The sequence below is a fragment of the Bos mutus genome, chromosome 1, assembly GCF_027580195.1.
Source record: "Bos mutus isolate GX-2022 chromosome 1, NWIPB_WYAK_1.1, whole genome shotgun sequence".
In the NCBI taxonomy this organism is placed as follows: Eukaryota; Metazoa; Chordata; class Mammalia; order Artiodactyla; family Bovidae; genus Bos; species Bos mutus.
Window position 1 is genome coordinate 20,138,068 of NC_091617.1, and position 26,885 is coordinate 20,164,952.

At 38.5% G+C, this 26,885-nt stretch overlaps 1 protein-coding gene across 5 annotated transcripts in view; it reads right to left on the reverse strand.

The window, feature by feature from the left end:
• USP25 (ubiquitin specific peptidase 25) overlaps positions 1-26,885 on the reverse strand; it is a 160,853-nt gene that overhangs the window by 124,909 nt on the left and 9,059 nt on the right. For all 5 annotated transcript variants that reach the window (XM_070367620.1, XM_005898177.2, XM_070367615.1 and 2 more), the window contains exons 2-3: positions 8,160-8,237; positions 2,133-2,277 (exon numbers count right to left, since the gene is read on the reverse strand). In XM_070367620.1, coding sequence (XP_070223721.1) covers positions 2,133-2,277; positions 8,160-8,237 — 223 coding nt within the window. The remainder of the gene's footprint in view (positions 1-2,132; positions 2,278-8,159; positions 8,238-26,885) is intronic.

Consider the following 26,885-nt stretch of genomic DNA (forward strand, 5'->3'; position numbering starts at 1 on the left):
TTCTGGTTAGAAGGATAGCTCAGTTATCAATAAAGAAATTAAAACAAGCAATTTGTTCAGTAAGATAATCAATGAGATGAAACCAGAAACTCCACCTCTCTGTAATTTCTTTCAAGGGGAATATAAAAGTACTTAGTGCATACTTTTCAAGAGCTACACATATACTCACACATACAAATTCTGTTTTTTCAATTAACACAACTTGCTAAAATCAGGTTGCTTTCTCCCTAAGAACACCTATTCAAATCTTTCATTTTGTCCATAACATTTTCACTACTCCTTGTCAAAATTCTAGAACAGGTGTTAACATGTGGCTTAAAGAACATTTTCTAATTTTCACACAACAAATAGGGTATCTTTCTGATGACACTCTTATAATCCTAATTCTTCTCTGCATATGTTGTCTCATGTCACAAAGTCTACCATCTGTATTAAGAGTTGACAGCTATCACTCTACAATCGTTCCGTCCTTTCCACTAGAACTCGGAACCATGTCTACTCAATTTCCTGTTTCTTTCACCTTAACCAGCTGTCTTCAGTCAAAATCCTTTTTCCTTTTTCTACTTAATTTCATCTTCCTCCCAAGTCTCAGAACCTTAAAAGATATGAAGTGTTATTCTCACATATTAATTCCTTCTCTATTTATACCACTATCTTTTTTCTAACTTCTTGTAACAAGTTTCTCAATCTTGTTCAAGAGAACTTTCATTGGTTTCAAAATGGCTTTTTTATACATATTATCAAAAATAATTCAACAAGCACTTTTTTGAGAAACCATGACATCCTAGTATAATGGTGGGACTATAGACACTCTATTGCCCTGTTAAGTTTACAGTTTGGTATGCAAGAAAGGCACAGCAAATAATTTCAAAATAACACAGTACTCAATAAGACAGAAGTACACTCTGGGTGTTAGAAGCACTCAGTTTAACATAGAAGCTAGACAAAATACTCTCAAGCCAGCAGTTCCTGAGCAATGTCTTAGAGCCCCAGAAGAAATCAGACTGGTGGTGAAGGCCAGAGGGGATTCCAGACAGAAGTAACATGTGTAATGACAGGAGAAATTAAATAGCATTGTGTGGATGAGAACTTCCAAGCTATTTTCCATTACTACAGTGTAAAGTGAGAAGAGGAAAACAATGGAAAATGAAGTTAGAGATGTAGGTAGGAGCCAAAACACAGTTTGTCTTGAACTTGGACATAGCAATTGAGTCTGTCTTATACAAAGCTTCTGCCATCACCTATTATCTGTGTGAGATAGGAGTATCTCAGCTTTGGAGACACAAGACCATTTGTGGAGCAAAAATACTAAGATTACCTTGAAATTCTGAGATTAAAATATTTTATCAACAACATTAAACAGCATTTAATGCCAATCAGTAGCTATAAACATCTATATGAATGGGATCTTTCTGGCTGTTTTCTAACTTTAAGAACATTTATAAACAAAACCAAAAAATTCTCTTTAAGGACAAGTTAGTAACCACACTTTTCAAATCCAGAATGCACAGAAATACCTACATTTTATATCATGCAGTTACTATATCATAATGAGATGGAAATAAAAAAACTCGGCTATATAAGCATTAATTATTCATATTATGAAGAAAAGCTAAAGTCCTGTGTAAAATTTTCTGTATATGCATGTTTATTTATTTTGTTCTGCTGTATAAACTGTCTTCCAAGATCTTTATTTTGGAGAGGGGTTGGAGTTGAGGGAAGGAAAATTCTGTTAAACAATAAATCATACCAGTAATTAAAAAAATACTTTATCTTCAAAAATAATACTAAGGTCTCTACCAACATTTAACATCTATAAAACAAATAACTGTGCCCTATTTAAAATTCTAGAAATTTTTAATAAATAACACCTTTGGATGTTCCATATTTTAAAACAATACTATACGAAATGTTTTATGAAAGAATATATAACTTAAATATAATCTTTTACCTCCAAACTGGAAAAAAATACAGTAGCTAATAAAAACATATGCACCTTTCAACTACAAGAAGAGCCAAAGCTAAAGTCATACGTTTTTTTGTCCTTCACCTCTGCTTAAACAAAATACAGCCCCAAACAAAAGTTTTAATTACATTCTGATTAAAATATTAAGAAAGAGAAGTAACCTTACTTGTGTCCGCTTGGCTGCCCACACTAATGTATCTGTCATTGCCAGGAAGCGCTGTTTGATAGTAAGTTGTCTCCTCCTGCTGAGGGGTCTTGGCATTCTTTGCAGTAAGGAAAGCCACTGCTAGCTCCAAGTTTCCATTACTATCCTTCAAGTATCAAGAACAGAACATCAAATATTTTGGAGTAAGTATACATTTGCATATGATTTATGTAATTTTCTCCATAACAACTCTAACAGTAAAAATCATTTTCAGACTTAAAATTATACTATGTCATTCTTAATTTCACAATATAAATTCACTGTAAACATAGTATACTATATCAACCATAATTCCTTTATCTATTAATTAAAACTAATATAATGCAAACATCAATTTTATAAATAATTTGTTTTCCTTTTTTTTTTATTTGCTTAACAAAAGTCCAATCATAAACTTATACTTCGGAGCAAATGAACAAACTAAAAAATGTTTTCTGGAACTTGCTATCTGAAACAGTGAAAAACAAATATTTAAAATAGTACTTCAGCAAACAAGAATAACAACAGATACTCTCTATTTATGCTGAATGCCTCAGTTCAGTTCAGTTCAGTTGCTCAGTCATGTGCAACTCTTCGCGACCCCCTGAATCGCAGCACGCCAGGCCTCCCTGTCCATCACCAACTCCCGGAGTTCACTCAGACTCACGTCCAGCGAGTCAGTGATGCCATCCAGCCATCTCATCCTCTGTCGTCCCCTTCTCCTCCTGCCCCCAGTCCCTCCCAGCATCAGAGTCTTTTCCAATGAGTCAACTCTTTGCATGAGGTGGCCAAAGTACTGGAGTTTCAGTTTCAGCATCATTCCCTCCAAAGAAATCCCAGGGCTGATCTCCTTCAGAATGGACTGGTTGGATCTCCGTGCAGTCCAAGGGACTCTTAAGAGTCTTCTCCAATACCACAGTTCAAAAGCATCAATTCTTCGGCACTCAGCTTTCTTTATACTCCAACTCTCACATCCATACATGACCACAGGAAAAACCATAGCCTTGAACAGACAGACCTTTGTTGGCAAAGGAATGTCTCTGCTTTTGCATATGCTATCTAGGTTGGTCATAACTTTTCTTCCAAGAAGTAAGCGTCTTTTAATTTCATGGCTGCAGTCACCATCTGCAGTGATTTTGGATCCAAAAAAAATAAAGTCTGACACTGTTTCCACTGTTTCCCCATCTATTTGCCATGAAGTGATGGGACCGGATGCCATGATCTTCGTTTTCTGAATGTTGAGCTTTAAGCCAACTTTTTCACTCTCCTCTTTCACTTTCATCAACAGGCTTTTTTAGTTCGTCTTCACTTTCTGCCATAAGGGTGGTGTCATCTGCATATCTGAAGTTATTGATATTTCTCCCGGCAATCTTGATTCCAGCTTGTGTTTCTTCCAGTCCAGCGTTTCTCATGATGTACTCTGCATGTAAGTTAAATAAGCAGGGTGACAATATACAGCCTTGATGTACTCCTTTTCCTATTTGGAACCAGTCTGTTGTTCCAAGTCCACTTCTAACTGTTGCTTCCTGACCTGCATACAGGTTTCTCAAGAGGCAGGTCAGGTGGTCTGGTATTCCCATCTCTTGAAGAATTTTCCACAGTTTATTGTGATCCACACAGTCAAAAGGCTTTGGCACAGTCAATAAAGCAGAAAGAGATGTTTTTCTGGAACTCTCTTGCTGTTTCGATGATCCAGCGGATGTTGGCAATTTGATCTCTGGTTCCTCTGCCTTTTCTAAAAACAGCTTCAACATCTGGAAGTTCATGTATCACGTATTGCTGATGCCTGGCTTGGATAATCTTGAGCATTACTTTACTAGTGTGTGAGATGAGTGCAATTGTGTGGTAGTTTGAGCATTCTTTGGCATTACCTTTCTTTGGGATTGGAATGAAAACTGCCATTTTCCAGTCCTGTGGCCACTGCTGAGTTTTCCAAATTTGCTGCAATATTGAGTGCAGCACTTTCACAGCATCATCTTTCAGGATTTGAAATAGCTCAACTGGAATTCCATCACCTCCACTCGCTTTGTTTGTAGTAATGCTTTCTAAGGCCCACTTGACTTCACATTCCAGGATGTCTGGCTCTAGATGAGTGATCACACCATATTGGTTATCTGGGTCACGAAGATCTTTTTGTACAGTTCTTCTGTGTACTCTTGCCACCTCTTCTTAATATCTTCTGCTTCTGTTAGGTCCATACCATTTCTGTCCTTTATCGAGCCCATCTTTGCATGAAATGTCCCCTTGGTATCTCTAATTTTCTTGAAGAGATCTCTAGTCTTTCCCATTCTGTTGTTTTCCTCTATTTCTTTGCATTGATCGCTGAGGAAGGCTTTCTTTTAATTTAAAAAAATTTTTTTTTAATTATTTTATTTTTAAACTTTACATAATTGTATTAGTTTTGCCAAATATCAAAATGAACCCGCCACAGATACCTTATCTCTTCTTGCTATTCTTTGGAACTCTGCATTCAGATGCTTATATCTTTCCTTTTCTCCTTTGCTTTTCACTTCTCTTCTTTTCACAGCTATTTGTAAGGCCTCCCCAGACAGCCATTTTGCTTTTTTTGCATGGCTCAGATCATGAACTCCTTATTGCCAAATTCAGACTGAAATTGAAGAAAGTAGGGAAAACCACTAGACCATACAGGTCTAAATCAAATCCCTTATGATTATACAGTGGAAGTGAGAAATAGATTTAAGGGCCTAGATCTGATAGATAAGAGTGCCTGATGAACTATGGAATGAGGTTCGTGCTGAATGCCTACTTAGAGGCAAATTAACAAGCAAATATCCGACTCATAAGAAAACAGCATCAGTGGCCTGAAAGCTTGATAGAGAGACACAGAGAACTCCAGAATACTGTGGAGATGAAAATTCTACCCAAATTAAACACATAAATAATATTCTAAAAATTTTGACAGCAAATTCATGAGAGAAACTTGCCCAGTTATCTCTATATTCTCTCTACAGTTATCAATAAAAACAACATTAGCTCTATGACTGCTAACTGAAACCACATTATGAAATCCAGGTATTAATAATGAAGCTATCTTTGTATCAAAGGCCAGAACACATAATACTGTGGAAGCCTTCAGAAACTTAGTTTACAAAGTTTAACTGGAAGCCAGTGGAAGGTTTTGGACAGAAACATTTTAAAAGGATTACTGTGGGTATATGTGGGGAACAGACTATAGGAGAGAATCGGCAGAAGCAGAGCCCAATATTATTTGCTATCATATCAAATGTGGGAAGGGATAAAAAGAGAAAGACCAGGATGATCCCACAATCTGATGTCTGAGCAACTGGAACAATTCAGCCCAACTCCACTTCTAACAGCCTTTGAGGAGAGAAAACGGTAGGAGTGCACATTTTAAACTTTGTTACCTATCAAAACTGTCATTAGACTCTTAAATGACTCATCCAAAACAAGAGTTTAACATAGTCTACTGCTGCTACTGCTGCTGCTGCTGCTAAGTCGCTTCAGTCGTGTCTGACTCTGTGCGACCCCATGGACTGCAGCCTACCAGGCTTCTCCGTCCATAGGATTCTCCAGGCAAGAACACTGGAGTGGGTTGCCATTTCCTTCTCCAATGCATGCAAGTGAAAAGTGAAAGTGAAGTCCCTCAGTCCTGTCTGACTCTTAGCGACCCCATGGACTGCAGCCCACCAGGCTCCTCTGTCCACAGGAGTTTCCAGGCAACAGTACTGGAGTGGGGTGCCATTGCCTTCTCCCAACATAGTCTACAGTTTGTGACAAACCAGACATAAAACAATTTTAATAACAATGGCTAACATTTATTGAAGACTAAGTGCCAAGAAATGTACCAAATGCTTTCCATATACTCCCTCATATGATAATAATGATAAACTGAATGCAGCAGGGATCTATACAACTTGAAGGTCACTTACTTTGAACATACAAAGAAATTCTCAATATAAAAGTGCTAAAAATCAATCAACGACATTGTGGCTCCCAAAAGTAGACTCTGCGTCAGTATAATGCTGAGATAGTCAACCCATTATTAAACATTTTACAAATTTATGCTGAGCAACAATTAAGATTTAAGTACACTGTTTTCTTCCCCAGATACTGGTAACTGAAACAAGTTTAAAAAAAAAAAAGTGGTCACACAGCTCAAAGGAAATGTGGACACTACTTTAATTTTTTATGTTTATTTAATTAAACATATTCTACATGTTTCCTAAGTTTTAAAAAAAAATTTAAGTGAATTCCCCAAATTTGCCCTGAACAAGGTAATAGGTCTAACCCCAGACTCAAGTGATACAGAATGGGAAAGGCCATTTCTGAAAATAGACGTGGAATGATTGTCATATTTAGCAGAAAAAAGGATGGACTGGCAATCATCTAAATGTCATAATCATAAAAATTGAGGTACGACATTTTTGCTTCCTTTCCAGCTACTTAAGAGCAGCTTCATAAACCACGCTTTAAAATGCTCCTAACAGTACTGGTTGATTATTTTCCTGATGCAGGAAAAAGCTGAAGCAAAGCTTCTAGTAAAAGCAGAAATTATGTGTGGTACTGGGAGCAGGCTGCTTGGTTTCTATTCCAAGCTCCTCCACATGTTAACTATGTGATCTTCAGCAAGTCATTTTAACCTCTCTGTTTCTCCTTACCCTTTAAAAGGTGGATAAAAATAACACCTACTTCAAAGTTACTCGGAGGAGGAGTTAGCCACACAAAGTACTTAGAATAGCACCTAGTACTTACTGTAAGTGCTTAATAAGTGCTAGTTCTTACCACTACAATGATGATGACTGTGATTACAATCATTCAAGAGAGAAATTATTTCTAGAAAACAAGGAAGAACTTCTGGCTCCAAATCAAAAATAATGTAAAGTTGTCTTTCAGAGCAACATGCAAAGGACTGAAGCTGTGTGTGTGCCTACAGTAGCCAATGGCTCTACTGTTGATGTCAGACTTGAGCAGTGATCTATAAATACACTTCAAGTGGAGTTCCAGTTCTGAACATTTTTCCTTCATTCGCTCTCTTTCAATCTGCATATCCATGTGATCTGACTCATCTGGGTGCCTCTGTGTGGCAATGAGTATATTTCACAAGATACAACAAAAATCATGCCCTTTTTTGTGCATAATCAAACAGTTTGATGTTGAATGATCTTAAGCACTCAATTAACTGAAGGTTAGCTGATTTATATTTCTCCTTCCTGGAAGATTAAAAGGGAAGCTTCTGATACTGTATTAATTTTCCCCCAATTCCTCTTCCTCTTCTATGCCATTCTACCCCTCCATCCCCAATTAAACACTACAGTGTCTCTTGAGTAAAATTGGCCATTAGTACTTGGGAGTCATATCACTCCATTTTGCATGAAAACTGTTTCATGTGGAGGGAGGTCTTCTTTCACTCCAAGGCATCATGGAACATCAGGGTGCTAAAAGCTAATGTGTTCAAAACTGCAGTATGTTATGTTAGTTCAGTTCAGTTGCTCAGTCATGTCCGACTCTTTGCGACCCCAAGGACTGCAGCACGCCAGGCCTCCCTGTCCATCACCAACTCCTAGAGTTTACTCAAACTCATGTCCATTGAGTCAATGATGCCAACCACCTCACCCTCTGTTGTCCCCTTCTCCTTCCGCCTTCAATCTTTCCCAGCATCAAGGTTTTTGCAAATGAGTCAGTTCTTTGCATCAGGTGGCCAAAGTACTGGAGTTTCAGCTTCAGCATCAGTCCTTCCAATGATTATTCAGGACTGATTTCTTTAGGATGGACTGGTTGGATCTCCCTGCAGTCCAAGGGACTCTCAAGAGTCTTCTCCAACACCACAGTTCAAAAGCATCGATTCTTTGGCACTCAGCTTTCTTTATAGTCCAATGCTATGTTAAGTAAGGCCTTTACTTTATAAAAGTTCTTCCCTGTATCTATGGTACTATCCGTTGTATAACTAAAAAACTCAACTTTCCAATATGGTAGGTGGTGGAGATGAGGGTGTAACAGAAACTGTATCTCGTGAAACAGAGGCCATACCTTCAAGGCTTGCTGTAGAATCTGGGCATCATTAATCCCCGTAATTTCTCGTAGTTGATTCAGAAACGTCTGCTGGTGCTGGAAGAAAGGAAAAACCGAAAGCGTTATACTCAAATCTGGAAATGTACAAAGACCAGAAAATAAATGACCTTTGGGAAAAAGGACAGAAAACACAAAATACAGTAAAAAACAAAAAAATATAGAACTTGAGAAAGACTGAATAAATTTCATTATTTTAGGAAGAATAAACCACGCTGTGTGAGTCCTTATTCCATTTTCACGTTTCTAAAAGCTGATTGATTCTTCCCTGTCTGATGTACGCCATCTAATAAGAGAAGGAGTGAATTCTGTGACAGCTAAACCTAAGAAGAACAAAGGCAAAAAGGTATCCACTGGTGTACTTTAACTAGGGGATGAGACCCCAGAATGAAACTGAGGCAGCCCTACGAAACTCTCGGAGAAGGCAATGGCACCCCAATCCAGTACTCTTGCCTGGAAAATCCCATGGACGGAGGAGCCTGGTAGACTGCGTTCCATAGGGTCGCTAAGAGTCAGGCACGACTGAGCAACTTCACTTTCACGTTTCACTTTTATGCATTGGATAAGGAAATGGCAACCCACTCGTGTTCTTGCCTGGAGAATCCCAGGGACAGGAGCCTGGTGGGCTGCCCTCTATGGGGTCGCACAGAGTCGGACACAACTGAAGCGACTTAGCAGTAGCAGTATGAATCTCTCCCTGCCCCTAAAGTCAGCCAGCATCTAGGCATTTAGGATGTACGGAAAAAACATGCCTTTGGCAAACAAGCAGTAGGTGGATATATTACACTGGGAGATGACTAAACCACCACACTCTATTCAAGGGAGGGAAAAAGAACACCTCATTCTCCAATCTGTCATAAAAGATCCAAAATAAAATTGATTACTTGCTCCCATTTGCTGTGTGTGTTAGTCCCTCAGTCGTGTCAGACTCTTTGAGACCCCATGAACTGTAGCCCTCCAGGCTCCTCTGTCCATAGAATTCTCCAGGCAAGAATACTGGAGTGGGCTGTCATTCCCTTTCCCAGGGGAACTTACCAACCCAGGTATCGAGCCTGCATCTCCCAGATTTTTTTGCAGGCAGATTCTTTACTGTCTGAGTCACTTGGGCCCATTTGCTTTAGATGTGTTTATACTCTACTGATGTACCACACTCTACTAAAGAGAAAAACAGGTAGGATAGGATTCTACTACCAAAACCCTTCTCTAAACTTCCCTAATTAAAAATACAGTCCTCCCTCCATCTCTACATTTCTTAATACAAGTTCCCCAAAACTGAAGACAGAACCATGAAACAAAGAAAGCTCAATGGGTGATATGACATGGAAAGCAAGTCCCCTCTAGAACAAAAGGATCTGCTGAAATCTTGTCTTCTCACTAAACATTCTTACGTGACATTTATTAAATGTCACTCTGTACTTCCTCCTCTAGCATCCAGTCCAAGTTCTAGATAAGATACAGGAGAAAGGACAAAGAGTGTCTGCTAAATGATTCCACCTTCTTCAACAAGCCCCACGTGCCTCATTCACTGAGCAGAACAAAGTCATGTCATGTGGCCCTTCATGGTTGCAAAGAAGGTTGAGAAATGTATTTTTCAGTTAGGCAAAAAGCTTCACTTCAAATCTGTTGCTAAGGAAAAAGAAAAGAACAAAGAATGTACACTAAACAGCCACTGGCAGTATCCACTATGACATCAACAAATGTTAATTTCCATAAAAATCTTACTAAAAGCTGAGGTAACTGAGACAAAAAATAAAATATATAATAAGGTATATGAACAAAGGTCATATAAACACAACAGTTGATCAGAAGAACTGAACTGCCGAATTTAGTGTGCTGAAATATGAGAAAAGTAAAATTCTCTTTAGACATGTCAATTTTTCTACTTTCATTTTAAAAATTACCAATAGCAAGCAATGGAACCAAAACTAACTTACACAATCCCCAACATTACAAATTAAAGATGTATACAAATTATACAGAAATTCTCTTTATCTAACTCCACATTTTAGTGAACATAAAATACTTGAAAGATCTTACAAACTTGTTTATAACCACCCACACCAGCACTCCAAACCCTATTCTTTACACAGAATATAATTTTCCTCAACGGCAAATTATTCAATTGTGTATCAGGGAAAGATTTCTGAATACCCCAAATAAATTAATCATTTGTACAAATGATGCTGGCTATTATTTATAATGCAATTTGAATGGAAACAATGCAAATGTCCTTCCACTAACAAAGTTTTAAGTTGTAATGTGCAAGACAATGCCCTGATAAATCTATCAATAAAGAAGACTTCCAGGCCCCACACCCAGAGATAGTGATTCCAGAAGCATCTGGATCTGCTAAGGGATCTTCATTTTTAGTAAACATCTCAAATGAGTTTGATCTAGATGAGCCTAGAAGCATGGTTTAATTTAAACAAACAACTGTGTATTTTTAAACAGCAAATATATAATCTATATAGAAGTTAATCTTTACAAATCATATTAAGCTAAGCTTAAATCATATTAAGCTAAGATTACAAAAATAGTGTGTCTATGTTAATGAGTACAAAAGTGAAGAAGTGAAGAGAAGTCGCTCAGTTGTGTCCGACTCTTTGTGACCCCATGGACTGTAGCCCACCAGGCTCCTTGATCCATGGGATCAAGCATGAATACTGAGAGTGGGTTACCATTTCCTCCTCCAGGGCATCTTTCTGACCCAGGGACTAAACCCGGGTCTCCCACATTGTAGGCAGGCGCTTTACCATCCAAGCTACCAGGGAAGCCCAATGAGTACAAGGTAAGATGTAAAAAGAATGTAAAACCCAGAAAGCTTACAAAGCCTGCATTAAACTCCCAATTCTTCTCCCATCTCTGCATCAATACACTTTGCCACTTCTCACTTCCTCCCACTAATTGTTGCTGTTCAGTCGCTAAGTCATGTCCAACTCTTTGTGACCCCATGGACTGCAGCACACCAGGCTCCTCTGTCCTCCACTATCTTCTGGAGTTTGCTGAAATTCATGTCCATTGAGTCGGTAATGATACCTAACCATCTCATCCTCTGCCACTCCCTTCTCCTTTTGCTTTCAATCTTTCCCAGCATCAGGGTCTTTTCCAATGAGTTGGCTCTTTGTATCAGATGCCCAAAATACTGAAGCTTCAGAAACGTTATTTCCTTGCTGCACTGATGACTGGCTTGGCCATGAGACAAGCTTTCATCAATGGCATATTAGCAGAAATGAAATGTGCTTGCATGGTTGGGCTTACTCTCTTGAACTTGTGCAATTCATTAAGAACATAACCTGGATAGCCCATTTGCCCCAGAAGAATGAGCCACATGAGAAGAGCCACCCCAACCAAACAATCTGAACATGATATTTGGGATGTCACTAACTTTTGGTGTGATCTGTTACAGTGACAGGTGACTGCAAGTGAGTACAATAAGAATATTCATATAAGAGTATTTTATACAGAAAAGCAACATCGAAAGCTTTGTTATCATTTGGTGTGTTTTGTTCATTTTTCACAATAACGTCAGCTAACTATCCTAAGAAATATTCAGGTGCGTGTCTAGCATGGCTCTTGATCTCATGAATTTTGACTGAAAGTGAAATAATGAAAAGGATTAGGATGAGAAAGAAAAAGAAAAGGTAAATGAATTTTCTTAACTAACTAAGAAATGGGAACAAGATTACTAGAGGTAAGCAAGGAGAAAATTCTAAGTTTATGGAAGAGAAACCACCTCATCCATCAAGTTTTCCTATTTGCTACTGGCATCTTCCAGCTGTGCTTTTTTCCTATCTTTGAAAATTTGCACCTTCATTTCCTACAATCTTATGATTTTGCTGCTTTTATTTCTGTTGTGATTAAGACCCTGGTCTTCTTTCAAAGTTTGCACCTTCTTATTTACCAAACTTCTGGTCCTTGAAACGCCCTGATCCTTAACTAAAAATATCCTGCCATGTGGTTCTCTCTTCTTTGACTAATGATTTTGGATCCAAAGTGGACCTAACAGACTATCATCTCCAGAATTCCTTTTCTGAGCTGAGGTCTTCCTTGTATAAATTTCTTATCTACTACAGTATAATTGCACTCATCTCACACACTAGTAAAGTAATGCTCAAAACTCTCCAAGCCAGGCTTCAGCAATACGTGAACCATGAACTTCCAGATGTACAAGCTGGTTTTAGAAAAGGCAGAGGAACTAGAGATCAAATTGCCAACATTTGCTGGATCAGTGAAAAAGCAAGAGAGTTCCAGAAAAACATCTCTTTCTGCTTTGTTGATGATGCCAAAGCCTTTGACTATGTGGATCACAAAAAATTGCGAAAAATTCTGAAAGAGATGGGAATACCAGACCACCTGACCTGCCTCCTGAGAAACCTGTATGCAGGTCAGGAAGCAACAGTTAGAACTGGACATGGAACAACAGACTGGTTCCAAATAGGAAAAGGAGTACGTCAAGGCTGTATATTGTCACCCTGCTTATTTAACTTATATGCAGAGTACATCATGAGAAACGCTGGGCTGGAGGAAGCACAAGCTGGCATCAAGATTGCCGGGAGAAATATCAATAACCTCAGATATGAAGATGACACCACCCTTATGGCAAAAAGTGAAGAAGAACTAAAGAGTCTCTTGATGAAAGTGAAAGAGGAGAGTGAAAAAGTTGGCTTAAAGCTCAACATTCAGAAAACTAAGATCATGGCACCTGGTCCCATCACTTCATGGCAAATAGATAGGGAAATAGTGGAAACAGCGGCTGACTTTATTTTTCTGGGCTCCAAAATCACTGCAGATGGTGACTGCAGCCATGAAATTAAAAGATGCTTACTCCTCGGAAGGAAAGTTAGGACCAACCTAGACAGCATATTAAAAAGCAGAGGCATTACTTTGTCAACAAAGGTCCATCTAGTCAAGGCTATGGTTTTCCCAGTAGTCATGTATGGATGTGAGAGTTGGACTATAGAGAAAGCTGAACACCAAAGAACTGATGCTTTTGAACTGTGGTGTTGGAGAAGACTCTGGAGAGTCCCTTGGGCTGCAAGGAGATCCAACCAGTCCATCCCAAAGGAGATCAGTCCTGGGTGTTCATTGGAAGGATTGATGCTGAAGCTGAAACTCCAATATTTTGGCCACCTGGTGTGAAGAGCTGACTCATTTGAAAAGACCCTGATGTTGGGAAAGATTGAAAGCAGGAGGAGAAGGGGACGACAGAGGACGAAATGGTTAGATGGCATCACCAACTCAATGGACGTGAGTTTGGGTAAACTCCGGGAGTTTGTGATGGACAGGGAGGCCTGGCCTGCTGCGGTTCATGGGGTCACAAAGAGTCAGACACGACTGGGCGACTGAACTGAACAGTATAAGGAGGTAGCTGTAACCTGCTGACAATGCTGAATCAAGAAGGGCAAGACACAGTGTTCAAAGAGATTCAGCGGTTTGCAAACACCACAAAAATCACTAAGTGAACAAGCTAAGACTATCTACAGGCCTTCAGATTTCTTCCTTAATGTTATTTTTACTGAGTGACGACATCCTTAAGTACCTACTACGTGTAAAATCCAGTACTGTGCACTTCAAGGAGAAGAAGGCACCAGTTAACTTCAATATAAAGTATGGATCAGAGTGTTTCACAGAATTCTTTCCTTCCCCTGTTGATCCTATATAATACTGGGTCCGTTTTAAATCTATTTAAGTAAGACTACAGCACATTTACATTGGTATAACTTCTTGAAAATGCAAAAAGAAGGATCACTGACTTAAGGCAAAAAAAGAATACAAGTATTTATTATGCTCTTACTGCATGCCAGACTGTTAAGTGCTTCTGGTATATAATCTCAAATAATACGTATGCACATGCACACACACAAATCCTCTAGAAAATCACTCTCATTTTATAACGAATAACATATATAAGGACTAAGAAGTTCAAATGCAGAAATGACTGTCTAATTTTTCAAATTCCACAGTCCATGTGTCTCCCACATATTCTCCATGGTATCTGATTCTGGAGATTAAAGATGTAGTAAAACAATAAATACTCAGCCCCAAAATCCATTACTATGTTGACATTAAACACTTTGATAGTGGTACAAGAAAACTGGAGCACTGATGACCACAAGGCAGGAAAGCTTTCTGTGTTAAGAGGTGAGTGACTCATAAGTCAGTCTTTGGTTCCTTTGACTGAATTTCTAAATATACATAAAACAGTTTAGTGCAAAAAGGAAGACAAAGGTTTCCATCTTCAGGGGAAAAAATGTTAACTCTCATAAGAACCTCTAAAAAAAAATTTTTAATGCTTCTAAGACCAAAAAAAAAAAAAAACCAATTTGATAGAAAATCCCAAAGCATTCATCAACTTCAGAATCACATGACTTAAATTTCAGAATTAGCATTGCTAAAAGATGCTTACTCCTTGGAAGGGAAGTTATGACCAACCTAGATAGCATATTCAAAAGCAGAGACATTACTTTGCCAACAAAGGTCCGTCTAGTCAAGGCTATGGTTTTTCCTGTGGTCATGTATGGATGTGAGAGTTGGACTATGAAGAAGGCTGAGCGCCAAAGAACTGATGCTTTTGAACTGCGGTGTTAGAGAAGACTCTTGAGAGTCCCTTGGACTGCAAGGAGATCCAACCAGTCCATTCTGAAGGAGATCAGCCCTGACTGTTCTTTGGAAGGAATGATGCTAAAGCTGAAACTCCAGTACTTTGGCCACGTCATGCGAAGAGTTGACTCATTGGAAAAGACTCTGATGCTGGCAGGGATTGGGGGCAGGAGGAGAAGGGGACGACAGAGGATGAGATGGCTGGATGGCATCACTGACTCGATGGACGTGAGTCTGAGTGAACTCTGGGAGTTGGTGATAGACAGGGAGGCCTGGCGTGCTGCGATTCATGGGGTCGCAGAGTCGGACACGACTGAGCGACTGAACTGAACTGAGGCACCAAATGGTAAACATTTCAAAGTTCACTGACAGATAATTTCAAGTATATAATATATCCTTCATGTAGCTCATTGTAAGACTGAAACCTGCCTCTAACCAGATATGTAAGAAAACAAAAATCATTTAATAAGTCTTGTATTTTATTTTTATCCATAATTTTAAGGACAGCAACATGACAACCTTTCATTACTCTTCATATATAACCTCAAATAATATATGCACACCTTCATATGACCTCTCTGAGGAACTTACCTACAGTATGATCCTTCTCACAGCTTAAAGGGCCCTTTACATGCCCCAGCTATCTCTAGCTTGACCTTACAATGCTTTCCCCTCTTGCGCTTCCTCTTCCAGTCAGGGTATACACAATACTATTCTGCTTCCTAACTCAAAGGTCTGAGGATATTCAATTGCTTTCTGTTGAGGTCAGAGGTTTCTCTGACACTTACCACAGACTGTAATAATATATAATGATTAATCATCAGACTCTATATCGAAGAGAACACAGGGTGTCTATTTCCCTCATCACTGTGTTCCTGGTAACTAAGTAGTAGAGTGTCTGGCATGTGGTAGAAACACAATAAATCTTGACCAAATAAATGAAAACAGCAGTTTGCAGAGGTGAACTGGAGTAAATCACCTCACAGGGCTTGAACTCACCCACAGGAAAGAGGTACAAATTAAACTGGAGAAGGGAACAAGAAGCATGCCTAAATCACGCCCATCTGCTTAGCAAACTCTCTTCACTTTGCTACACTGCACTGAGAAGCTCCCAGAAGGCCTTCCTGCCTAGTCCTGGTAGTGTCCATCCTGCGTGAAGGGGAGTGTACAGTACAGTATTGCTGAAATTTCCAAATTCAAAGAATCTACATATTAATCTCAAGAACAGTTGTGGTATCTTTTATTTTCTACTGCCATAGACTTAAGGTTCATCTCAGTCTTTTTGGGTTAACAGCACTTTAGTATTAAAATAATCACATACTTTTATGGATGCATAAATCTACAAGTATGCTTTTTGTATTCTTCACTATTTACATTTAGCCTTAGAAATGCCAGAAATTCTGAATTTAAAGTCTTTTCCCACGTTTTTATAGAATCCAGATCTACAATCTTAAGCATTATGTAATCTAACAAAAAAAAAAAAATGAATAAGGCGAAGAAATAAGACACTTTGCTCATCCTCAATAAATGTTTCCATCATTCCTCACTTCAGAGTTCATACCCCTACTGCAGCCCTTTAACCAATCTAACATCTGCATGATGTCCAGGCCCTGAAGAGAACCCTCTATCCCTATTAACTGGCAGACAAAAGATATGCAACAGAATTAGAAACTAAACACTTTCCCCTAAATATACTGTTTTGTGTATGTGTGCTTGGTCACGAATTCATGTCCAACTCTTTGCGACCCCATGGACTGTAGCCCACCAGGCTCCGCTATCCATGGGATTCTCCAGGCAAGAATACTGAAGTGGATAGCCATTTCCTACTCCAAGGGATATTGCTGACCCAGAGTGATAAGCTAAGTTCACACAGTTAAATACATTTCTAGGCCAAACAAGAATCTAATACCGTGAAACATGGTTTCTTTGGGAACATGCATTTAGAGTTACAAAAACCCAACTTGCAAAACCTTTTGGAACAGTGTGTTTTTAAATTAGAATGCCTATATTCTGGAAAATGTGGGTAAACAAAACTGTCATGAATCAAATTGTATCTGTGAACTGCAATCTCTACAGTTTAAATCAAGTGTATCTTTAGCTTGTTTTTGATGTTAATGATTTGGTTGATTCCTAATATATTTCTCCCTTGTCCAATTAAATCTTTGTGTGTCTCTTGGTTTCTGTACTTAAATTTTTATTAATTTTCAGTCCAAAAATAAAATCCCTTAAACTAACAGAGCAAAATTAGCATGCTCTAAGGAGAACTTTCCAACTAGAATACCACGTAACTCCTAGCAGCTCTATGTGTCACAAACAATTCCTTAAATCAAATACAGTATTTGGGCATCCTAATTACAAATACAGTACATCCTATTGACTAAGCTTCCCCAGTAGCTCAGTAAAGAATCTGCCTGCAATGCAGGAGATCAGGGTTTGATCCCTGGGTGGGGAAGATCCCGTGGAGAAGGGAATGGCAACGCATTCCAGTATTCTGGACTAGAGAATACCATGGACAGACCATGGGGTCCCAAAGAACAAGACACGAATGAGCCATTAACACTTTCACTATTGACTATTAGAAATTGCATTATTCTAGACATACGGCTAGGTTTAATAAAGCATGTGCTCTATACCACTTTCTTTCCCAGACCGATAAAAGGGTCATTTACATAAGTGTCCAGGCTCCAGCACCTCAGCACACATGTCCTCCATCCAGTGCGCTTCAATCATAGCCTCTTCAATAAGAAGTGAATCTCAGTCTCAGGGCTCAGTGAGACCTCTCCCAAACGTATTTCTTCCCCTATTCTTTAGAGTTCTTTAAATGATAACTCAAATGATAACACTTTATCACTTGTTACTACTCAATATTGCTTTGTATTAAACTTTCCCCATTCATATTACTGTATAGTTTCTATGTCCTAATTGGACTCTTATTCATACAATCAACTTCCTTAAAAGCATTTTTTGTATTCTAATAATATATTAATGATACAATTCTGTATTTTTAAGACAGAAGTCTCAAAAACAATCAGGAAAGGGAAAATTAACCATATATAGTTGGTTTTTTCTTAGAATCACCACTTATTGAGCACTTACTAAAAGTGTACAAGGCACTAGAGACTTCATTATGTAGGCATGATGCATTACATTGTTGGCTACTGGTGACTGGACTCAATCTCTAGTCCCTTTTTCCTCCTTGGATAGGGGAGTGGGCTCTAATCATAGTGGCTGGTTTTTCTGAGGCACAGCCCCCATCCTGAAGCAATCTATTCCCCCCAACCAGGAGTTATCTCATTAACATACAAAAGGCAGCAAATTTCTGTGGCAGAAACCAAAGGAAAAGGCTAAATATTTATTTAATCTTTCACTGTATCATTTAGATTAAAAAAAAAATGCCTAAAAATATACAGCAGACATTGCATTTAACTTATTCACAAAACAAAAACAGACTCACAGACTTAAAGAATGAACCCTAGGTTGCCAGAGGATAAGGATGAGAGGAAGGAGCAGCCAGAGACTATTATACCACAGCCAGCCACATATAGCTACTTATATATACACCAAGGTACCAAATTGTTTTGTTTGTTCTGCTCATGGACTTCTCTTTGCTTCAAATGATACCATGCATCTCCCTATAAATCTTCAACATCACCTCCTCTGTGAGGTCTTTCCTGTTCTTAGACCCTCTCCTTGGTCCTAGCAGTATATCCTGTATATACCTCACTTAAGGAAAGAAGTAAAAGCATCAGTTACTCAGTCATGTCTGACTCTTCAAATCCCATGGACTGAAGCCCACCGGGCTTTTTTGTTCTTGGTATTCTCCAGGCAAGAATACTGGAGTAGCCATTCCCTTCTCCAGGGAATATTCTCAACCCAGGGATCGAACTCAGGACTCCTGCATGGCAGTAGGATTCTTAACTGTCTGAGCCACCAGGGAAGCTCCATATACTTCACTTAACTTCTAATATAATGTATGCATTTCTGGCTCCCACCACCACCAAACTATAAGCTATTTTATAGTGCACTGTTTATACCTATCTGCTTAAAACAAAGAATAAATGAATAGATGGACATGATAATGAGAGATAACTGGGTATCTAAGCAGAAATGTAAAAAAGCAATTGAAAACATGAAACAAGAGTTTACGTGAGGGTGAAAATTTTTAATTATTTTGAAAATACAAATTTGGTAGTAATGAACATATACAAATGACAGATTACATAAACACTCAAAGCTTGCAAAGTAGAAAGCAGAAAACCAAAGACCAAACCTTGAAAAACTCCTATAATTAAGTAAACACACAGTCCATGGTATTAGCAACCAAACTTTAGTATGCTGTATAGCCCAAATGTAAATACTTTAAATATATGTACTGTAAATACACAGCAAAATCTGACAAGCTTACAAAAACCTTGCCCATGCCCAGGCCTACTTGAGACTGTCTTCTTACCCAACAATTCTCAACTCCCTATGTTTGTAGTACGTGTTTAAAAACTAAGCATTTTTGGCACGCTCAAAAAGATCTGAAATCTTCACCACAACAAAATTCAACAACTCTTAAGGGAGGTGGCAGTAATTAGAATGCAATTATTCCTCCAGTACAATACTGTCCCATGGTGTCTGCAAAAGCAGTTATCACACTGTTCAGTAGTATCCCACCCTCCTGATTATCCAGGCACTAAGACGTGCTCATAGCAAAATACTGACAAGTTTCAATAAATAATATGTATTCAGCATTAACTTAAAAGTAAGGTATAATTGTTTACCTCTTATTCATAACAAGTGTATTCCGCTCTACACTAAATCATAAAACCTGTTCAGAGGAGATACTGGAATAAGTATAATACATTTACTGAAGTACAGCAAAATAAAGTTTTAAATTATGATCAAACCTGGGGGCACATCTCTGAAGATTTTTGACAACAAAAAGGCTGAGACCACTACTCTAAGACAAATGCTATCAAATAAGTACTGAGGTTACAGATGGAATGTAGATGACAACAGCAATAAAATCTACTCTGTATGTTTAATAGCCATATTTTGTAAGAATAATGCTGATACATATACATTACTTTCCTCGGTTGAAGCTGCAAATGCCAAGTGAGCTTCTATAAAACACTCGTGAAGTCGCTCAGTTGTGTCTGACTCTTTGCAACCCCATGGACTATAGCCTATCAGGCTCCTCCACCCATGGAATTTTCAAGCAAGAGTACTGGAGTGGGTTGCCATTTCCTTCTGTCAAATTAAGTTAAACTTGTTATTCTGATTTTTTTTTTAATTTTGGTTACATCTAAATTATTAGTGGATCACATTCTGTCAGACCTATCCAACATGACCCATGCATCATTAGAGATACCAAGGGAACATTTCATGCAAAGATGGGCTCAAAAGGACAGAAATGGTATGGACCTAACAGAAGCAGAAGCTATTAAGAAGAGGTGGCAAGAATACACAGAAGAACTGTACAAAAAAGATCTTAATGACCCAGATAATCACAATGGTGTGGTCACTCACCTAGAGCCAGACGTCCTGGAATGTGAAGTCAAGTGGGCCTTAGGAAGCATCACTATGAACAAAGCTAGTGGAGGTGATGGAATTCCAGTTGAGCTATTCCAAATCCTGAAAGATGATGCTGTGAAAGTGCTGTACTCAATATGTCAGCAAATTTGAAAAACAGCAGTGGCCACAGGGCTGGAAAAGGTCACTTTCCATTCCATGGCCACAGGGCTGGAAAAGGTCACTTTCCATTCCAATCCCAAAGAAAGGCAATGCCAAAGAATGCTCAAACTACTGCACAATTGCACTCATCTCACATGCTAGTAAAGTATTACTCAAAACTCTCCAAGCCAGGCTTCAGCAATACATGAACTATGAACTTCCAGATGTTCAAGCTGGTTTAGAAAAGGCAGAGATCAAATTGCCAACATCCGCTGGATCATCGAAAAAGCAAGAGAGTTCCAGAAAAACATCTATTTCTGCTTTGTTGACGACGCCAAAGCCTTTGACTGTGTGGATCACAAGAAACTGTGGAAAATTCTGAAAGAGATGAGAATACCAGACCACGTGACCTGCCTCTTGAGAAACCTGTATGCAGGTCAGGAAGCAACAGTTAGAACTGGACATGGAACAACAGACTGGTTCCAAACAGGAAAAGCAGTACGTCAAGGCTGTATATTGTCACCCTGCTTATTTAACTTACATGCAGAGTACATCATGAGAAACGCTGGGCTGGAGGAAGCACAAGCTGGAATCAAGATTGCCGGGAGAAATATCAATAACCTCAGATGTGCAGATGACACCACCCTTATGGCAGAAAGTGAAGAACTAAAGAGCCTCTTGATGAAAGTGAAAGAGTAGAGTGAAAAAGTTGGCATAAAGCCCACATTCAGAAAACTAAGATCATGGCATCCAGTCCCATCACTTCAAGGCAAATGGACAGGGAAATAATGGCTGACTTATTTTGGGGGGCTCCAAAATCACTGCAAGTGGTGATTGCAGCCATGAAATTAAAAGATGCTTGCTGCTTGGGAAAAAAGTTATGACCGACCTAGACAGCATATTAAAAAGCAGAGATATTACTTTGCCAACAAAGGTCCGTCTAGTCAAGGCTATGGTTCTTCCAGTGGTCATGTATGGATGTGAGAATTGGACTATAGAGAAAGCTGAGTGCTGAAGAATTGATGCTTTTAAACTGTGGTGTTTGAGAAGACTCTTGAGAGTCCCTTGGACTGCAAGGAGATCCAACCAGTCCATCCCAAAGGAGATCAGTCCTGGGTGTTCATTGGAAGGACTGATGCTGAAGCTCAAACTCCAATACTTTGGCCACCTGATGGGGAGAACTGACTCATTGGAAAAGATCCTGATGCTAGGAAAGACTGAAGGTGGGAGGAAAACGGGATAACAAAGGATGAAATGGTTGTATGGCATCACTGACTTAATGGACATGAGTTTGAGTAAACTCTGGGAGTTTGTAATGGACAGAGAGGCCTGGCGTGCTGCATTCCATTTGGTTGCAAAGAGTCGGACACAACTGAGTGACTGAACTGAACTGAGTTACATATGAGATTAAATAAAAATGGACTCCTATTCATGGAAGAAAAAACAAAGGGAGCAAGAAAAATGCTGAAAACGGAAAAAACATCTCCAAGATATGTAAATTGAGGGAAAAAGTAGTATTTAAACTATAAAGAATTCCTTCAAATCAAAAAGGAAAAAGTAAAACAACTCCCCTTCCCCCCACCCAAACAACCAGAAACAAATGTGATTTCCACAAGGAAAAAAGCAACGGTTCACAAACATATAAAAAGATAACCAATTAACCTATCAACACTAGAATGGCTAATGGTTCATAACTATACATGAACCACCGAATACGCTCATATGCTGCCTTCTCTACCCCACTGCAGCCTAATATGCTCAGATGCACTAGTGCCCTCCCTCTGAAGCCACTAGCAGGAATGGAAATAATCACTTTTTTAGTTCTGCAGTTTTATTACGAACTTGAAATCCCAGCCCACTGGGGAAGAAGTCTGGAATTCAGTTCGGAGAATCTGTATGGAACAATGAGAACAGAGTTCATAACCCCAGGAGGCCTGCGCAGAGAGCTCCTTCTTCCCTCCCAAACTGGTCATTTTAGACCTGAGGCAGTGGACTGATGCTAATTTCTTTTCAACACTCTTCCTTGGCCCTGTCCTGACCCAATCTCTTTAAAGCCTTATGGGAAGACTTCAGGGGTCCTCTTTCTGAAGTGCCAAGACCAGCTCAGAGGCCTCCGTGGAGGATACAGAAAGACCCACACCCCGAGTCCAAGCTTGTTTCTGAAGCTCCATCTCAAACAAACGTGACATTTGATTTTGCATACACTCTGGTTCAAAGTATGATGCATAAACTTATGTATATGCAAGTGTATAGCTGGTTCTCATATTAGTACAAGCACAGCATCAGGTCCTGGCCACTAATGCTTCTTCATTCCTGGTCCCTCTCTCCATACTCCTCTACAATATCCTTCCTCTTTACCTAGGATCTAGGTCTCAGCTCCACAGTCGATCCTGCCCTCAAAGCTAGTGCCACTCAGCCTGACAGACCCACTTCCAGGCTGGAAACCACCAACAAAAACCCAACAAATAAGTTTCTAGTTCAAAACAAGCTACTCTTCTGTCTTGTTCCCACATGAACCAAAAACCACAAGAAACGTCTTTCTCTGCTTAATTGTTTACCTGTCCACAGTTCATCCCACCCCATCATTAGTACCCCAAGTTCTCTCCAAACTTCCAAGCCAACTACAATGCGAAAGTAACATTGTATCCTATGGAACAAAACAGACATTATAAGATTATTATTCTGTGTGTAATTATTTAATAAAGAGATTAATTTGGTGTTAGTTTGAGGCATGAAGAAGAAAAGCCTTTTCATTCTTTGGGAGGTAGCCTTTTTATGAGGTATTACTAGAAAAAATATAAAATGTAGGAAAAAGTATGCAACTTCACTTTGTTTTGTAAGCCTACAGGACTGGCCCCTAAATGTTTTTACCTCTGGGAACATCTTTAACTTTTTTGCCATCTTCAGACTTCGAAAAATAAGTAGCTTTTGTTATTGTTGATCCTGTGAGAATGTAAACCTGAATAATATATGAGAAACAATACTTAAAAATCATCCAGAAAATAGCCAATAAGTACATGAAAAGGTGTTCAAAACCACAGTCAATCTGGAAATATATACTGACATCACAATGAAGTACCACTACTTACTAAAACTGCTAACATATAAAAGTTGATAACACTGTTACAAAGATATAGACAACGGGAACTCTCATACATTCCTGATGAGAAGGTACAATCACTCTGAATAACCATTTAGCAATACCTTACAACAGTTATGTATATGCCCAAGAAAAACACTTTAGAAATACACCAGGTACCATTCTTCCCTGGTGGCCAATGCAGGGGACTCGGGTGTGATCCCTGGTTTGGAAAGATTCCCCGTGCCGCAGAGCAACTAAGCCCAGGCGCCACAACTGCTGAGCCTTCGTGCTGCAATTATTGGATCCTATACGCCTAGAGCCTGTGCTCCACAACAAGAAAAGTCACTGCAGTGAGAAGCCTGTGCACCACAACAGAGTAGCCACTACTAGAGGAAGCTCAAGAACAGCAACAAAGACCCTGTGCAACCAAAAATAAAGAAAACTTTAATCTAAAAAAAAAGTAGTAGCGTATCAGGTTCCAAAGTAAGAACTGTCCTTTTAAAATTAGCAATAAAATAGAAACATCCACCATCATCACTTCTAAACATTTATCAGACGTCTTACCTAATACAAGAAAAAATGAATTATAAGCATGAAAATTGTAAATAAAAATAAAACTGTCATGATTTATTTACACAATCTTTATATAAAAAATCCAAAAACATCTCTGAAAAAATATCAGAAAGATGATTTGGGAGAATGGCATTGAAACATGAATAATATCATATACGAAACAAGTCACCAGTCCAGGTTCAATGAAGGATACTGGATGCTTGGGGCTGGTGCACTGGGACAATTCAGAGGGATGGTACGGGGAGGGAGGAGGGAGGAGGGTTCAGGATGGGGAACACGTGTATACCTCTGGTGGATTCATGTCAATACATGGCAAAACCAATACAATATTGTAAAGTTAAAAAAAAAATCAGAAAAAGTTTTAGCAAAGTGGCTAGATATAAAATCAATCTACAGAAGTCAGCTGCATTCACACACACCAGTAACAAATAACAAACATTTTAAAGCACTTTATAATATTGTTATTGGAAAGTATCAACTATATAGGACAAATAATGTACATGAATTCTACTGTGAAAATCATAAGCCAAGTAAAAAAAAAATTAAAGATCTAAGGTGGCTTAGTGGTAAAGAATCCACCTGCAATGCAGGAGATGCAGGTTTAATCCCTGGATCAGGAAGGTCCCTGAGAAGTAAATGGCAACCCATTCCAGTATTCTCACCCAGGAAATCTCATGGACAGAGGAGCCTGGCAGGTTACAGCCCATGGGGTCGCCAAAGAGTTGGACATGACTTAGCAATGAAACAACAAAAATATTAAAGTAGAGCTAAATTAAAAAAAAAAAAAGTACACCTAGTTGATGGATAGAAAGACTCCATTTCATAAAAGATGTTAGAAGTTCCAAATTGGTCTACAGGGTCAATAAATTTACTAAAAAAACAAAAACAAAAACAAAAAAAAACAACTCAAACAGGGTTTTTCAGAGAACTTGGTAAAATTATTCTAACTTTTAAGGCAGCTACCAAAGCACATTGGAAAAAGAAGAGCAAACTTACTGTTTCAGTACAGAGATTATTATGAAGCCTTAACAATGAAGACAGGATGGTATTCACAAAATGAACCATGGAACAAAACAGCAAAGGGGGAAAATAAAAAAGCATTTTCCATAAAACTTTTAAATATGACAGAGATAGTATGTCAGTTCAGTGCGGGAGAGCATTAACTTTCAGTAAGGTAAGATTAACAACAAAAAAAATCATACACAGAATAAAAATTAACTTGGATCTCTAACACATCAGGTACAAAAATTAAGTGCAAATAGGTCTAGTTGTTGCAAACACAACCTTTAAAACTCTTATTATCATACACATAAATTTCATTTATATAGCACGGTGAAAAAAGTTCCAAAGTTAAAACAACTAAAATTTAAAAATATGTGCCTTTGGAATCAGAGAGGCAATAAAAAGGAAATCAAAGAGAGAATGAACACAGGATTCAAGCTGATTACAGTCTCAAATGAAAACAGAGGGAGGGGATGAGGTGACTGTATGGATAGATACAGGTTACTTTCAAAGTTCTCACTTTTGCCTTAGGCAGTGGGTTCAATGTGTGCTTATCATTAAAGATGAATTTGCTATTTCATAAATAAGTGAAAACTTATTTGCATTGATAGCTGATTATGATCCAACGTTTAAGATTAATTCCATGCTGTGTACTTCAGAACCAACTAGAATTAAAACAAACCTGACAAAAAGTATCTGACCACTTACGACGGAAGCAAATACAGAACTGGCATACAAAAATAATTTTAGACAAAGCAAAAAGTTATTCTACCACATAGACCAAAAGTATAGAAAAAAATATAAAATGAAATTTGAAGCAAGACAGAGAGATGAATGGTATCTATATTCAAATAATATAGTGTCAGAGTAGGAAGAAAAATGGAATAGAGTAACAGTGCTATGCTATGCTATGCTAAGTCACTTCAGTTGTGTCTGACTCTGTGCCACCCCATAGACGGCAGCCCACCAGGCTCCCCAGTCCCTGGGATTCTCCAGGCAAGAACTGGAGTGGGTTGCCATTTCCTTCTCCAATGCATGAAAGTGAAAAGTGAAAGCGAAGTCACTCAGTCATGTCCGACTCTTAGCGACCCCATGGGCTGCAGCCCACCAGGCCCCTCCATCCATGGGATTTTCCAGGCAAGAGTACTGGAGTGGGGTGCCATTGCCTTCTCCGAGAGTAACAGTAGTAACTTTTAAATATATATCTTTTTCCTGAGAAGAACACTATAGTTTTCAGATCAAAAATTTTTGTCAGGATGGTTAAAAATACACACACACACACACACACACGTGAAATCTCTGAATTCTAAAACCAAAGAGGAAATCTTATAATCTCATACAGAGTCCTGCATGACTGAGAACACACACAGATAAAGTTAAATTATCTACCAAAAAAAAGTCAAACAGCATTAAACTACACAGAAGAGCACAGTTAAAATTAAACATCTAAATACCTATTTTAAAAAATTTACTGGTCACTAATATGTAACACAATTAAGTAAAATAATATTTTTGATGTACAGTCCATTGTAAAAATTTTTTAAATTATTTAAAATTACCATTCCATATTATTCCAATAAACTCAAGAAAGATATAAGAAAAAATATGCTAAACAGTCTTATTGGGAGCACAGGGAAGGAGGGAAAACTATTAATTGTTACACAAAAACATGTTTAAACATATTTGTTTAAAATTAAGAGAAGAAAAAGCTCTTTAAATAAATGAAAATCAGATGGCAATAAAAAGATTAAACATGTTATCACTATATATAT